Source organism: Aspergillus ruber, assembly GCF_000600275.1.
Source record: "Aspergillus ruber CBS 135680 unplaced genomic scaffold scaffold00009, whole genome shotgun sequence".
NCBI classification, from domain to species: Eukaryota; Fungi; Ascomycota; class Eurotiomycetes; order Eurotiales; family Aspergillaceae; genus Aspergillus; species Aspergillus ruber.
Window position 1 is genome coordinate 43,359 of NW_024467305.1, and position 15,909 is coordinate 59,267.

General features: G+C 49.1%; 6 protein-coding genes across 6 annotated transcripts; 1 reads left to right on the top strand and 5 right to left on the bottom strand.

The window, feature by feature from the left end:
- Nucleotides 1-2,748: 2,748 nt before the first annotated feature.
- Nucleotides 2,749-5,835, top strand: EURHEDRAFT_453690 (plasma-membrane proton-e; the record flags this gene model as incomplete). The annotated part of the gene is made up of 3 exons (XM_040784143.1): nucleotides 2,749-3,142; nucleotides 3,199-3,422; nucleotides 3,481-5,835. The coding sequence occupies 3 exons, from the start codon at nucleotides 2,749-2,751 to the stop codon at nucleotides 5,833-5,835; spliced, it is 2,973 nt and encodes a 990-aa protein (XP_040639750.1).
- Nucleotides 5,836-6,517: 682 nt separating this feature from the next.
- On the bottom strand, nucleotides 6,518-7,103 carry EURHEDRAFT_360107 (uncharacterized protein). The gene has a single exon (XM_040778483.1). It carries the CDS (start codon nucleotides 6,979-6,981, stop codon nucleotides 6,607-6,609), a length of 375 nt encoding a protein of 124 aa, XP_040639751.1. The 5' UTR covers nucleotides 6,982-7,103; the 3' UTR covers nucleotides 6,518-6,606.
- Nucleotides 7,104-7,641: 538 nt separating this feature from the next.
- EURHEDRAFT_401721 (uncharacterized protein) lies at nucleotides 7,642-8,253 on the bottom strand (the record flags this gene model as incomplete). The annotated part of the gene is made up of 1 exon (XM_040780105.1): nucleotides 7,642-8,253. One exon carries the CDS (start codon nucleotides 8,251-8,253, stop codon nucleotides 7,642-7,644), a length of 612 nt encoding a protein of 203 aa, XP_040639752.1.
- Nucleotides 8,254-8,412: 159 nt separating this feature from the next.
- Nucleotides 8,413-9,904, bottom strand: EURHEDRAFT_360124 (transcription elongation factor DST1). The gene is made up of 2 exons (XM_040778484.1): nucleotides 9,613-9,904; nucleotides 8,413-9,543 (listed from the first exon to the last, which is right to left on the bottom strand). The coding sequence occupies exon 2, from the start codon at nucleotides 9,496-9,498 to the stop codon at nucleotides 8,572-8,574; it is 927 nt and encodes a 308-aa protein (XP_040639753.1). The 5' UTR covers nucleotides 9,499-9,543; nucleotides 9,613-9,904; the 3' UTR covers nucleotides 8,413-8,571.
- Nucleotides 9,905-10,511: 607 nt separating this feature from the next.
- EURHEDRAFT_411211 (MBL fold metallo-hydrolase) lies at nucleotides 10,512-11,773 on the bottom strand. Its single transcript, XM_040781553.1, has 4 exons — nucleotides 11,497-11,773; nucleotides 11,296-11,443; nucleotides 10,879-11,244; nucleotides 10,512-10,825 (listed from the first exon to the last, which is right to left on the bottom strand). The coding sequence occupies exons 1-4, from the start codon at nucleotides 11,746-11,748 to the stop codon at nucleotides 10,533-10,535; spliced, it is 1,059 nt and encodes a 352-aa protein (XP_040639754.1). The 5' UTR covers nucleotides 11,749-11,773; the 3' UTR covers nucleotides 10,512-10,532.
- Nucleotides 11,774-12,002: 229 nt separating this feature from the next.
- On the bottom strand, nucleotides 12,003-15,654 carry EURHEDRAFT_376599 (dynamin family protein; the record flags this gene model as incomplete). Its single annotated transcript, XM_040778871.1, has 7 exons — nucleotides 12,003-13,361; nucleotides 13,417-13,552; nucleotides 13,601-13,688; nucleotides 13,744-13,831; nucleotides 13,882-13,893; nucleotides 13,952-14,227; nucleotides 15,361-15,654. The coding sequence occupies 7 exons, from the start codon at nucleotides 15,652-15,654 to the stop codon at nucleotides 12,003-12,005; spliced, it is 2,253 nt and encodes a 750-aa protein (XP_040639755.1).
- Nucleotides 15,655-15,909: the final 255 nt, after the last annotated feature.

Genomic DNA, 15,909 nt, shown 5'->3' on the forward strand with positions numbered 1-15,909 from the left:
TGCCTCATGAGGCATATATGTACCTAGACAATCTGTAAGTACTGCGTTTTAAATTCACTCATTTCAAAGCGCTCAACCGCGGAACTGCGATAATAATGAAACAGAAACACCATGTGGTGTCCCCGGTTCCGTAGAATGGGCTCGAATCCCATGAACAACTATGGCTTGCGTTTTCTTGTTATCAATCGATCTGTCATAGATGCCAAATCAGACTTCCGACTGTCATCCAGTGTTTTGAAAATTTGAACCGGTTTTGAGCCGCTGTCATGGCTGTCTGTCATAATATACTTTCGATCGGGTGAGGCAACTTTGTACAACGAATACCGATGCAATGCTGTATCCATGGTCCAACCTGGTGTATTCTGTACTAGCATAGAAAGATATAGAACATTACTCATTCGCTGCCGGTGTAAACGGAGATATATTTTCGAAGCCGTCTGGAATGCCATCCGCCTGCAGGTAAAATCGCGGCTTTCGGGCTGTGTCGTCGAAAATATATCGAGATCATGTCAATCCTCGATGTAATATCACTGCCTGCCGGCAACCGACAGGGTTTGAGGACATCGAAGCTTTTCCAGGCAGATGGATAGATGCCTGGACAGCCATTATTGGCCACTATCTTTGGATCTCGTTGATGTACGTTTATGCAGTTTACTCCGTACTCTTAGAATAAGGTCTTTGTCTACGACGACTACCGTGTCCTGTAAGGAAAGTTTGCACCCAGGCAGCCCGATAATCCCAAGCATAGCCATCCGATTGACATAGGGTGTCAGAAGACACATTACTCTTTACGGAGCACAAAGGACTATCTGCTTGACTCGGAGGTTGGGACCTGATAGATTTAAAAAAAGAACGAATGCGGGGAGGCGTCTCTGCAGCGAGACTGCGTATTCTATTTCTCATTCGACAATTACGACTGTCATCTCCGACACCGACAGACATCATTCGACCGTTGTGGATGTCATGTTCGGATATCCAGACGGAGTTCCTACGATGGAGTATGGAGTGCTTTCCAGCCCCTTAATTCCCTCACCGATATCAACCACTTCGTATACTCGTAAATATCGCATATCGCACAAAAAAAAGACGAGAATGAAATCAGCGCGCTAAACTACGTCTAGGCACGTTCTCGACTGCCGCGTAGTGGTATTATTGTATGGAGTTCGGCGTGGGGAAAGCAATAGTCTCCATGTTAAATGGCGCTCGGGTCATGTGCGCATCGCCCATATTTGGGCGGTCTTCCGTAGTGTCTAGTGTCTGTACGGAGGTACCTGTATAGATCGACGGTGAGGCGACGTGGGGAGATAATAGAGCCGATAAGGATAAACATAATAGGAATCGATGCTATTAATCATACGTCATCCAGCACTAGTTTGCAGTGATTACTCCTATACTGAGTCTGAACCCGACTAAATCTGTAAATCCGAGTAAATACTTCGGCTTTTTTACGCATATTTTCCTATGGACAAGAATACCACTTTTGTAGTATGCTTGGCAAACAATAAACGTGATTCGCCCTTGCATTTCCGCGGACTCTGCACCCGTGGTTCTGATCGCTAAGGTATGGAGATGGAATCCTCATGGAAGAACGCAGACTCTATGTATGTATCACCGCCTGTATCAGATATGACGGGTTAATTATCGACGCTGCAAGGGAATGTACATACAAGAGGATAGACATACAGAAAGACTCTCGGACTATTCGTAATGTACATAGTTATGTCTTATAGATTCATTTACTGCTTTCTTATTACGATGATATTGAACACGAATTGGTACAGAGTACTTGTAATTGAAGAAGCAAGTAAAAGGATGGTAATACTATTCGCTTGGCCACTGTCGCAGAAAATCGCGCATACTCACAAAAGGTGTGTGTGAATAAGAGGTGTCGTGGGACGAGTTGGTAACAGGCCGAGTTGCCGTGTACGATTACCAGTACATACCAGCGGGTGGTAATTTTACCCATGACGAACGACCCCAGAGTCTGGCCTTATGGATTGAGGACTATGGGGACAGAGAGTGGGAGAGAGAGAACATCGGCACGATTCTCCCGATGAGGGTAAACGTAGAGAGATGTATCAAAAGGGAAAATGACTCTGTACCAGAAACCGACATCGTATGGTTACAAGACAATGGGAAACAGAGTTTTCATGGTATATTACGGCTAGACCAGATGCGGGATCCGAAACTCCACTGCGCTAAGGCAAAATAGGAAAAGGAGAAGAAAAAAACAAATGAAAAATAATAATAAAAAATAAATGGACCCACTGGAACCATTCCCGACAGAGTTTAGTGCCAAGGCCAAGTCTAATGTGAGTGAATGCAGCAGAGCGTGACTAGGGAGCAATCCCTGCACTGTCAGTGGCTACTGATTCCGGTCATTCTCCATAATTTATTAAAAAACAAAAACAAAATAATAATAAAAAAAAGAAATTAAAAAAAAATTGGGAAAGTCGCCCGTTGGAGCTTAGAACCACCCGCGAGCAGGACGTGTTTGTGTCGGCCTGTGGTCCCGTGCCCTGTTCCGTCTCTTACCTCTCTTCCCATTCCTGCTCCCTCATTCCTCGAACATATTAAAGGGTTCTCTTTTCCCACCCATCGTCTCTCGTTCTTTTCCCTCTCTTCTCTCTTTCTTTTCTCTTTGTCTTATAGGATTGTCCGTCTCTCAGCCATTTCCCGTCCACTTTTTTTGCAGCATCCGCTCTCATAGTTGGGTTCGATAGGCTTTGTGAGCCAGCAGCAACAAAAATGGCGGAGCGGAGAATCTCCTATGCTCCCGACGTGGAGAATGGTGACCATTCTCGCAGCGCCCCTGATGATGGCAACCTCGACGAGTACAGCGCCCTGAACCGTTACATCTCGACCGCCCGCGATGGCCGTCGCGGTTCGACCTCCAGCGCCGGCAACCGCTCTCAGGACGAGAAGAAGAAGCCCTGGTGGAAGTTCGGTGGAAAGAAGAGTGATGAGGGTGGTGAGGGTTTTGTCATTCCTGAGGAGTGGCACGACACCGACATCCACACTGGTCTGGGTGCCAGCGATATTGAGGCTCGTCGCAAGAAGGCTGGCTGGAACGAGTTGACCACCGAAAAGACCAACTTCTTCATCCAGTTCATTGGTTACTTCCGTGGTCCTATTCTCTATGGTAGGTTTCTTTATCCACTTGAGGGTAGTTATGGGACAATCACTAATTCAGCCCAGTTATGGAACTTGCTGTCCTTCTCGCTGCCGGTCTGCGTGACTGGATTGATTTCGGTGTCATTATCGCTATTCTGCTTCTTAACGCTGTCGTCGGTTGGTATCAGGAAAAGCAGGCCGCAGATGTTGTGGCTTCCCTGAAGGGTGACATTGCTATGCGTTCTTGGGTTGTCCGTGATGGTCAGGAGCAGGAGATTCTTGCCCGTGAACTGGTTCCTGGTGACATTGTGAGTGCTTATCCAAATCCCGCTTTTGATAAAGAAAAACAAAATGCTAATTCAGTAGGTCATTGTCGAGGAAGGTACTGTCATTCCCGGTGATGTCCGTCTTATCTGCGACTACAGCAAGCCCGAGATGTTCGAGACCTACAAGGAGCACCTCGCCAACGTCGGCGAGGACACCCTCAAGGAGAAGGAGGATGACGATGAGGGTGCCATGGAAGCTCAGCTCGGTGTTTCTCTCGTTGCCGTTGACCAATCCGCCATCACTGGTGAATCTCTCGCTGTCGACAAGTACATGACCGACACTTGCTACTACACCACCGGTTGCAAGCGTGGCAAGGCCTATGGTGTTGTCACCGCTACTGCACGTCACTCGTTCGTCGGTAAGACCGCTGCTTTGGTGCAGGGTGCCCAGGACCAGGGTCACTTCAAGGCCGTCATGGACCACATCGGTACTACTCTCTTGGTTCTCGTCATGTTCTGGATTCTGGCCGCCTGGATTGGTGGTTTCTACCGTCACCTGAAGATTGCTACTCCCGAGTTCTCCGACAACAACTTGCTTCACTACACCTTGATTCTTCTGATCATTGGTGTCCCCGTCGGTCTTCCCGTTGTTACCACCACCACTCTCGCTGTCGGTGCTGCCTACCTCGCTGAGCGCAAGGCTATCGTCCAGAAGCTCACTGCTATCGAGTCTCTTGCTGGTGTCGACGTTCTCTGCTCTGACAAGACCGGTACCCTGACTGCCAACCAGCTCTCCATCCGTGAGCCTTACGTCAACGAGGGTGTCGATGTTAACTGGATGATGGCTGTCGCCGCTATTGCCTCCAACCACAACCTCAAGAACCTGGACCCCATCGACAAGGTCACCATCATGACTCTCCGCCGCTACCCCAAGGCCCGTGAGATCCTCTCGCGCAACTGGGTTACCGAGAAGTACACTCCTTTCGACCCTGTCTCCAAGCGTATTACCACCATCTGTACCTGCGACGGTGTCCGCTATGTCTGCGCCAAGGGTGCCCCCAAGGCCATTCTCAACATGTCTGAGTGCTCCGAGGAGGAGGCTGCCCTCTTCCGTGAGAAGTCGAACGAGTTCGCTCGCCGTGGTTTCCGTTCTCTCGGTGTCGCTGTCCAGAAGGAGGGTGAGCCCTGGCAATTGCTGGGCATGTACCCCATGTTCGACCCCCCTCGTGAGGACACTGCCCACACCATCGCCGAAGCCCAGCACCTTGGTCTCGCTGTTAAGATGTTGACTGGTGACGCTATCGCTATCGCCAAGGAAACCTGCAAGATGCTTGCTCTCTCTACTAAGGTCTACGACTCTGAGCGTCTCATCCACGGTGGTCTTGCCGGCTCTGCCCAGCACGACCTTGTTGAGAAGGCCGACGGTTTCGCTGAAGTTTTCCCCGAGCACAAATACCAGGTCGTCGAGATGCTCCAGCAGCGTGGTCACTTGACTGCCATGACTGGTGACGGTGTCAACGACGCTCCCTCTCTCAAGAAGGCCGACTGTGGTATCGCCGTCGAAGGTTCCACCGAGGCTGCCCAGGCTGCTGCTGATATTGTTTTCCTCGCCCCTGGTCTCTCCACCATTGTCGATGCCATCAAGCTTGCCCGTCAGATCTTCCAGCGTATGAAGGCCTACATTCAGTACCGTATCGCTCTGTGTCTGCACTTGGAAGTCTACCTCGTTACCTCGATGATCATCATCAACGAGACCATCCGTGCTGACCTGATTGTCTTCATCGCCCTGTTCGCTGATTTGGCCACCATCGCCATTGCCTACGATAACGCTCACTTCGAGGCTCGTCCTGTCGAGTGGCAGTTGCCCAAGATCTGGCTGATCTCTGTCATCCTTGGTCTTCTGCTTGCTGTTGGTACCTGGATCCTTCGTGCTACCCTCTTCCTGCCCAACGGTGGTGTCATCCAGAACTTCGGTTCGCCCCAGGAAATTCTCTTCCTTGAGGTGTCCCTGACTGAGAACTGGCTGATCTTCGTTACCCGTGGTGCCAAGACCATGCCCTCGTGGCAGCTGGTTGGTGCCATCTTCGGTGTCGATGTCATTGCCACCCTCTTCTGTGTTTTCGGATGGTTGAGCGGTGGTATCGAGGAGACCCACACTAGCCCTGACAGCACTGCTACCTTCTCCAGGAACGGCGACGTCGACATTGTCACCGTTGTTGTCATCTGGGGTTACTCTATTGGTGTTATGATCATCATCGCCGTTGTCTACTACATCCTTACCGAGATCCCCGCCCTCGACAACCTTGGCCGCAAGACCCGCTCCAAGGCTGACACCCAGATCGAGAACCTCCTCGCCCACCTCCACAAGCTCGCTATTGAGCACGAGGTTGACGACACTGGCAAGGGCCGGTACACCCTTGGCGCTCGTGCTGACGCTGAGGAGGATGATGAGTAGACGCTGTGCTTTTACAACACTCATTTCCTTTTTAATTACTAATTCCCGACACATATCTGGATATCGCTTGAGCATACATGCGTGCGCTGGCTCCTTTCCCCAGCTTGCTTATTATTTACCCGTATTATAGACTTATTTTTTACCCCTCTGTTTGCTCTACGTTCATAGAGTTATCCTTCGCTTCTTACATGTATGTATGTGATTAATAGTGGTAAATTTAGCTAAATCAAGGGATTCCAAGTTACTTTTTCCTCTTCAGTAGCTCTTCGTGTAGCTCGGCGTAGTAACCCTCGTGTTCGTATTGCCTAACCAACCCCTCCCCCTGAATCGCCTGGAATTTGGATCGCCCACCCAAATCTCCCACGGTCCACTCGGCGCTCCGCCCTAAACAAACATTTCGCGGACTCGTCCCTTTTGGCGCCCACGCGTCCCATTCCCTCGCTTCTGTCCTCGTCATTCCATGGAACCGCCACGCCATGTCCCATACCCATACCCTACACTACGCTACACCATGCGTTCCTTGTCCCGGACATGGGCCGCGAGTCTCATTTGCTCCATAGTAATCCGTCACTAGAGCTAAGCAGAGCTAGCTAGTCAGAGAAACCTCGGCAACTACCAGATTCGGATTGCAAGACGAGCGAGCCAGCGTAGTGAGTGAGACCGGGCCGGCCGTTTGTAACTTTCCCCAATTATTCTGTCGATATTAGTTTACTGCTGTTATTGTTACAGTTACGGTAGTGAGTACGGGTACGAGTGTTTACTGTTTACTGTTTACGAGGCTACACGGAAAAGCGGCTGCGCTAGGCAGGCTGTTATCAACTTGCGGTTTCTGGACGAAAGACTGACAAGACAATTATTGGGGCCAAGGCTAAGCCAGGCGAGGCGAGGATGGGTTTTCCGCCAATTGTCGTTTGAGGCGAGGGTTTTTGCTTCTGACGCTTTTTGATGGCTCAGAATTGATAAGAGATAGTGGTTTTGTGTATTGTGGTGTAATTGATTGAGTGATTGGGACAATGCTTTGATTCTTGTCTGGGCTTTGGGTGTATCGTTGTGATGCGTGTTGGCCTGAAGCATAAACTGTATGCCACTGGTTGGTTGTGAGCCTCGCACACCCACACATACACACAACACAGCTTCTCTCGACATTGTCCATGTGTCCTCGTTGGACTTTGCTCTTATACTACTTGCTGTTGAGACCTATTCTACGTGCGAGCTATCAGTTCAATTGATATGATCACGGTGACGATTGTTGATGTTCTCGCTTTACCATGTCTCGACAAAACACTGTTGACTTTACGAACGCTGTCATTCGAAGATAGTGCCATCGACTAGCCACAGAACAGACCACAGTACACAGAAGAACCTACTTCGATTGAAATGATGCTCAGCATATGCTACCCACAGCACACTGCAGCTCCGGCATGCTACGGGCCATTACCAGGAAAGCAGGACCTGCATTCCAATGTCAAGATCCGATCCAGAGAATCCAGAGATGCAATGCACTCTACAATCTGCAGTCTGCCACGAAGAATCTTCGAGAACAGGAGGGCCTGCACTACAGTACCTACGAACGGTTGAAACGGTCATACCTGAGGCGAGACTCTGACATGCAGCTGTGGAATGAACCATGAATCTTCGTTTCAGGCTTTGGAATTTACTCTCTGGAACCGAGTTCCGCGAATCTAGTTCTCGATCGAAGAAGGGATAGATGCCAGACGACATGTTATGGTATCTATTACATGCTCACTTGATACAGACCCTCGTCCGTCATGCACACCAGACAGACACAAACACAGACACAACCAACTACTGCCCACAGCTCCCAAACGCACTCATTCCACTCCCAACAACCTCCCCACACCCACTCCTCTTCCGATCCTGACTCCTCCTAGTCCTCCCGGCACCCCCAGTCCCTCCCTCCGCCTCTTTATCCAAAACCTCCCCCAAATTTCCTTTAATCGCAAGATAAGCCGCCCCCGTATCAGCCCAAACCTCATACTCCTGCACCTTCAGCTGCCCCCTCCCCGCAACCTCACCATTAACCTCCTCCGCAATCCCCAACCGATACACAAACCCCTCATCCCACTTTTGTCCCGTGCGCTTAGCGAAGAACTTCGCGGTCCCGCGGATAACGACTGCCATTGTGGATGTGTCGACGAGCCATTCGGATTCGGGCTCGAAGGACATGTCTTCGAAGCCGAGTTCGGACCCCATGACTTCGAAGTAGCGAGCAACACCGTCGGTGCCGGTGAAGGTGCGGCCGAGGAAGGGGGCTAGGTGCGGGAGGCCGTGTTCGTGGGCTTGTGGGTAGGGATCGTGGGTGAAATTGGTGAGGAGGGTTGGAATGGGGGAGGATGAGGAGAAGGCGGAGCAGAGGTTTCGGGCGGGGGTTAGGAGATTGGCACGAGTGTGTTTCATTGTAGTTGTTCGCTTGGGATTGAATTGTTTGAAGTGAGTTGGTTGAATTGGTGTTGATTGAAGGTCGGTGGTTGGTTGTTAGTATTCCGGCTATGCAGTTTTACATCACTGTGACGCTCTACCTATGCTACCAGAAACAACAAGTACTTAGTAAAGTACGGAGCAGATAGCAGTAATATTCAGCCCTACTAGAAATAACCTTTTCCCTCCTAACTCCAGTTACCGACCTCGCACCTAGATATCTCATATTAAAACACCGCAAAACGGAAGCACCCCATGAATGAACACCCCATAACAAACACCCCAGGAAAGACGCGACTACTGCTTCCACGACTTTCCGCAATTCATACAAGTACAAAACAGCGTCATCGGTTCATCTGCACTCCGCGTCTGTGCCTCGGTATAAGTAACCTTGCGCTGTCCACACTTTCCACACTGTAAAGAGGTACTGATACTGCGCTCCGCCTGCGCTACCATTGCCTTATCCATATTCTCCTTCTTGATCCTCGCGTCCTTCTCGCGCTGCTCTGCGGACCGCAGCTCTTCGTGTGACATGGTCACGAACTGATCTGGCGTAACGTCACCGTTGAGCACACGCACGCGTAGTGACGGGTTGGATTTGTTTTTTAGGTTCTGGTAGAGACTGCGGATCTTAGTGCGGTACTGTTCTTTAGTCTCAGGGCCGAGGGAGTTGTAGGCGGATGCTTCGACAGCGGAGGCTTTTTGGAGGACGAGGCGCGGGGGCTCGGTGGAGTTGAGGCAGAGACCGTCGTACATGAGTCCAATGCAGCTATCGCGAATTCTGTTGGAGGTTTGGTTGATATCGGCACCATCGGCCTTCCAAGAGCGCTTGTCTGGGGCGACGGACAGCTTCGAGGCCTTATCTGTGGGAGTCGCGCTGGTGGGTGATGAGCTGCCGTTGGAGCCAGCGGTGGCGGTAGCGGCAGCGGGGCGTGGTGAGCTGCTCGAGCGTTCCTTGGCTGGTGACCCAGCGGCCTTTTGCTTGTTCACCTCAGTTCGCCATCTGGAGACGATCTCGCTCGCTAACCGGGCCACTTCGGGTGTCTTGTGCTGTTTGAATTTGTTGACCACGATTCCAACCCGGGTCGATCGTAAAAGATCCTCCGTTGCCTTTACGCCTTGCTGTAGTTCCTTGAGTATCGAGGTGATGGTCGACGCGGATTCGTTCTGCGTCGCGGCCTTGGCCAACGCTTTGGTTTTAAGTTCGATTTCTTTGGCGTCCATTGCGCAAGTCGGAGTTTAACGGTGTATGCTATCGAGAAATAAAGTCTGCCAAGAAGTCTGTTAGCATCGCGGTACTTGAAGTCCTCGAGTATTTTGCAAAGCAGAGCAGCGGACACCAAGGCAATGGACACCAGCACTCCTCTCCATTTATGAACCCCAAGCTCGTCGCAAAGACACCACCAGCAAGCAGCCAGCTCATTTTCCAGATTCCAGCCAGCACAATCCCGCAAATCCGGCATTACCGCGACGACTCTGACTGCACGTGTCCACGCAAACAGCAAACTTCATTTAAGACCCAGCAAATCCAATATCCATTGCCAACGCCCAATGCCAGATGTCCAAACTCGTATTCATATTGATGAAAAGCCAAAGCTAAACGACGAAGTGACGTAGGTGAGGGGAGGGTGGTTGCGCACTCATCCAACTTTCTCAATTCCCAAACGACCGACTTTGCGACCGCGGGAGCGATGGCGGGAGGTAAAGCAGGCGGCGAAATCGGCAATAATGAAGGGATCCCTCAATATGTGAGTTATAGGGAATATGTTAGAGACAAATGCGATGGAGAGGGAGGGATGATTTTAGAAGTAGAATAGCGGAGGAAGACTTGACAAGGAAAGAGCATCTCCGCCAAGCCCGGATTTCCTATTTGGGAAACCGCCTTGGAGCTGGATACTCGAGCTCGAAGTGAATTCATACACATATTCTTGTTCGCTCTTCTTCTTCTTCTTCTTCTTCTTCTTCTTCTTTTTTCTTCCTTTTTCTCGATAGCAAGACTTAGAAACCATTGGTTGGTATAAGAGAAACAGAAGAATTCTCCATAGTCTGGCGCATATGGAGTCCCTCACATTGTGCTCTCATTTTGCTGGAAAATGCGCTATTGAGCTACCTTTCGACTTTACGAGGGCGCTAGAGAACTAGCTCTCAGATTAGGCTCTACTGAGGCGTTAAGATACCGAGTATTATTAAGGTTCTCTTCGCGGAGCAAAGTGACGCCTTGAGCAGTACGTATACAGGTCGATTATTCAGTACCTTGCCTAAAACGTTATATTAATTCCTACAGAACAAGGTACAAGTATCCCGGGCATTTGCTTCTCAATAGCAAACTTGGCCCGCCAGCCTGAACAATGGCCTGGTAAGAGAACAGCCGGGTCGAGTTTCTTCAGATCTTTGACTGTACTTTCCATTTGGTCTTGCTCACTTGTGGCAAGATGAAAGCCCCCAATGACAGCATGAAGGGGGACGGAATTATCCAAGAGACCAAGTGCATGTTTTGTTGTGTTGACTACTCCCGCATGGCTGCAACCAGTGAAGACGACGATTCCTTTGTCTGCAATTGTCAGAATGTAATTAGCTTGCAGGAAAGGACGGTAGAATACAGACCTCTGAGATTGCACATAAGGAACCGCTCATCAGCAATAACCTCATCCGAGAACCAGTCGTTCTCTTCCCGGTCAAACCGCATTGCATGCTTGAGTCCATGCTCGTATGTTGTTCGTCGAGGAATCTCTCCTGATATCAGAAAGAAGTTATCAAGCACTGTATGCGCTTCGCCATTTTTATCAATAGCTCCTCCGGCCGATTCAATTTCTTCAAAGCTGGGATCGGCTTGAAGCGATATGATCTTGTGCCCAATTGCTAGTCCACGGTAGTCAGGGCGATCCGGATGAAGGTCCAACACAAGTTTAGTAGATATATCCTTAGCCTTCTTTGCATCATTAATCATGTGAATTGCCCGTAGAAGACCACCTGTATCTCATCAGTTTATTTGCAACAGAAAGAAACATTCCGGTGGCAGACCTGAATGATCCCGATGCCAATGCGATAATTGCACCACCTCTATAGAAGACAGATCCGGCAATAGGCGCTTAACATTTCTCTCCCATGCATCTTCTTCAGGGCCAGCATCAAATAGAATAGAATGCTTGACATCCCCTTTAGTAGCCGTCTATGAACCTCGTCAGATCTTGCTAGTCCACCACGGCCGAGTAGATACTATACCACGAGAATCGACAAACCGTGAGCAGAACAGCAAATATCCTCCATCTGTAGCTCTTTACATGCATCTCCTCGGTCATTCACTTTATGAGGAGAGCTCGTAGCAAGATGGCCTAAGTGACCCGATACTTGGACGGTGTCCGGGGCGATTGTTGATAGCGGGTCTAGGTCATTGTCGATGATGACCAGCGCTTCTAGGGAATCAACCTCTACCAGGTCGAATTCGGACAATTTAGAGCAACTTTCTATATCCATTTTCAGAAAAGGCCAAGGAATTGAAGAAGTAGATGAAGGAAGTAGAGGAAGACAGCGACAGGATTGCGGGCATGTGACGTGGACTGTTGCCTTAAAAGTGAGACATAAACATGACTGTCAACGGCGACTGCTTCAGCTTCCGATCTCTATAACTCTAGAACTACCGCAAATGTAGAAGAAAGGTATTCGAACCCCCTTAATTCTATTGTAACAAGTGTATCAGGTACTAATTCCCATCACAGGCCCTGAACCGACTAAATTCCCACACGTCTGGCAATTTCCAGCGCCTTCTGCAGCCTCTCGCCTCGCGAGGTAATCTCAGTCCGAGCCACAAAAGTGGCATAGCTCTCACCTGCAATTTTCGAAAGCTCCTCATTCGAAAGAACACTAATATACTCAGCAGAGAAGATCTTCAAGGGGCCCGTTTTGCCAACGACGTATCTTTCTCCGGCCTGGATAATGACATTGTCCACGAATCGCTGGCGAGCTACTTTGTAGTACGCCGCGAGAATGTCATGAATGTCATCAACCGTTTGTTGCTCATTGTACCGGTGTTCACTGATCATAAGAAATGTAAGGTCCTTGTTGGCCATTGAGGCGACACGAGCTTGGACGCGTTTATTTCTGGTTGTGGATAGCATATCGGAATAAGAAGGATTAACCGTTTGCAAAATTCCGCTTAGCTCGTCAGCGAGGATGTTGCGGAGCTCAGCGAACATCTCTTCTTCCGCGTTTTGCCTTTCGGCCTTGAGTCGCGTCTGCAGCTTCTGACGAACCGAGCTGTCTGTTACGAAATCTCTGAGCGCGTTTCCGTCGTAAGCGCCCACCGCTTTAACGATCTTGGACAGATACTCCGTTGCTAGGTTCTCCCAATTGGTACATTGCTCACGGAACAGGCTCTCTAGCAAACGTGGATTGACGGTTCCAGGAAGCTCCACCCCTCGAGATTCATGGTACGATGAACGAATCCATTCTTCGATGTCATTCGCATCAGCACTCTCATCCTCACTCTTGCCATAACCATCCTCATCAGTATTTTCATTACTCTCCTCATCTTTCTTGTTAGCATATATGGCGTACTCTGGATCAGTCCGCCCGTTCACAAGCTTGAACGCCCTTTGATGTCCTTCCTTGGCCATCCGGGTAGAAAATTCATCCATCAAGAATCGAAGCCAAGTCCTCAGCTTCCGCGGACTTCCGCTTTCCAGCTTGGGGGAGTAAATGCCACTGAGGACATTGGACACGTCACGTTGATACTTCACAGCACTTTTTATCAAGTATTGACGTTGGTCCGCGCTGGTTTGGCGGGAAGGGCCAAGGCTCTCCAAAGATTTATTAGTTTCTTTCGCGAGATTCCTGACTTCGTTTACCAAACCGGGGAACTCGTTGCGGATATGGTCAAACAAGACCTGGCCCAAGAAGCTTTTGAGCGAACTGATACCGACACGATCTCTGCGCAAATTCGTCCACGGAGTAGTGTTGAAAAATTGTTTTTCGTTGATGTGTCGCTGGGCCATGGTGACCCCTTCTTTGATTTCTTTCGTGGATCGGTTTTTCACGGCGAACCAGCCATGGTTGAGGCGTACCATTTCGTTGCGAAAGATCTCGAGAACCTAAATCCCGTTAGTAGCCAACCAGTCTAACTACTGACTTATGATATAGACTTACACCGTGCTCATCACCTGCCTGAAGCGCATCACACTTAGTGATGATACCAACGGTACGAAGACCATCCGGATCGGCAGCACGAGCCATATGGAAGACTTCTTGGTTGGCCAGGTTGTTTCGCGCATCCATGACAGCCCTAGAGAAGGTCAATGTAGTTCTTGACAAGAGAAGCAGCTGTACTCACATAATAATGGTACGTTTGTCAGTTATATATCTTTGAATCAAGCTGCGGATGACCTCCTTATCCTCAATCGTTTGAAACTTTGTGGGATCTGTTTAAGTGCTCGTTAGCAGCACGCTATGGCTCCTCACAAGCGTCCGACATACTATGGAAGAGACCAGGAACATCCACAACACTCAAATGACTGTGCTCCGGATTTGACAACTCGATCTTCAGAATGTCATCCGAAAAACGCTTGTCAAGCTCAACGAATCCTGCTGTCTGCGTCGTCGGAAGACCCATACACCCAGGGCAGCCTGCGACATGAAGAGGTTAGAAGATGCCTCAATTGAGAAAACTCAACAGACAACGTACCTCATCCAAAATAGCACTAAACTGCGTGACCCCGAAATCCTTCTCTTCCATTGTTCTCTCAAACTCTAGCAGCTTCTTCTTGGTCGCTTCGTCGGCATTAGCAGCAGGACCCGGAATAATCGACACAGAAACCGCTGCTTCCGACGCAGGAGCACGACGGAGCACAATCTGCGTTGCGAATCTGGTGCATAGTTCCGAAGCGACAGGGAAAGAGAGTCCGGTCAGGCCTTCTAGGAGAGATGACTTTCCGCTAGACTGATCTCCAACGACGACGAGCTACAACAACCACAAATAAGAATACACAATATCATCGAGTAGAAGATTGTTCAGGAATACTCGCCTGTGGAAGAGAGATATCCTCATTGATACCCAACTCCCGGAACTGATCGATGATAGCTAGGATCCTGACACGATCATCGTTGTCCAGATCGTTAGCCTCAGAGAGGTCCAGGGAAGGCTTGGTAATGCCGTGCATGCCGATGATCTTCATAGACTGCAGGGATTGAGAGAGAAATCAAAACGCTTGAGATACTCTGAGGAGGGATTACGCTGTTAAATATTTGCACATCCAACTATGAATGCTTGATAAAAGATGTTGATCTTAGATATAGCGGTCAGCGCAGTCAAAGCATTTTCTTTACAAAAAGAATAGAAAAGATGCTGGAATTCCAAAGGCTAGACATGGCGATCTATTCCCCCCCCCCCTCTTTCTTATCATGAATCAGAACTGCCAGGCAGGAGTGAAATAGCTCTTTGATTTCAATTTGGCCATTATATGGGTCTTCATGGAGACTTTGTCGCTAAACGTTTGACGCATACAAAACGCGGTCAAAGATTCTTTCTGGTTTCGTTTAGCTTACCATAGTCTAGCTCCGCTTAGAATTGTCTAGATCTCTCAGCATTCATTGAAAATTGCCGGTGCTTTATCAGTGCAGAGAATGAACTCCAAACAGAGTCCTTTCATATAGTACGCGTATACAGAAATACTCGATTGGGAATGCTACCCATCCATAGCATATAGTAAGCAATAGCTCTGATACCGTGTTACAAGGACATTTTGGCTATGCACATGAACCATTCCGCAACACTAAAGATACAGACAAACATAATGGCACGAGAGCCTAGCTAAAGAAAATAGGAATACCACATGCCTGGCTTTCCGCCACGATTAATACAGTGTGCTCTCAAAAGGACCCTCATCTCACTCGAACTATCTCCTCCCGCATTACCCGCATGAAAGAATTCATATCTAACGCAAAAAAAAAAAAAAAAAAAGCGGGTATGGTCAACTCGTATACTCGATGTCAAAGTCTGTTGGTCTCTTGATATAGGACATAGGTAGACAGCTAGGACTAGGAGATATTGGCCTCCGCTACTTACTTTTGTTCGTGGTCTTATCGTTTGAACACACAGATGAAAGGGTTCCGAATGGACTGGTACGACGCAAGCGACGAAGTCGATGAAGCTGAGGATAGTGACGAGGGAATTCCATGCTGGTCATTGTACTGGAAAGCGAGGTACCGGGAGTGTCCACTGGTGACTTGGGGATCACCATCTCTTCTTTCATCCCGTAGGGAGAGCTGTCGGAATCCGAAACCATGCCGCATGGGATCATCTTTTACGAAACTCAGCGGTTGATCCCAACGGCAGGCGTGGAGGTATGATGAGACAAGAATGGAATTGGCCGACTCCTCATCACCCATTTTTATTTCTTGTTGAGATTATCTCCGAGATAATAAGAGACTTCCATGCTGAATGACTGAAAAATAGCAAAGCTAGGTGGTAACGCTCGTATAGTTGCTGGTCCTGAATCGGAAGCTGTGACGGTTCAATATGTAGAGAGTATCTTCATCATAGTATCGATGGGCGGTCATCATCCAGAAGCCAATCACTGTACAATTAGAGAGCTGTATATAGTTTGTCCACGTTTATTTGTAGCACCAAACACACAAGAATTG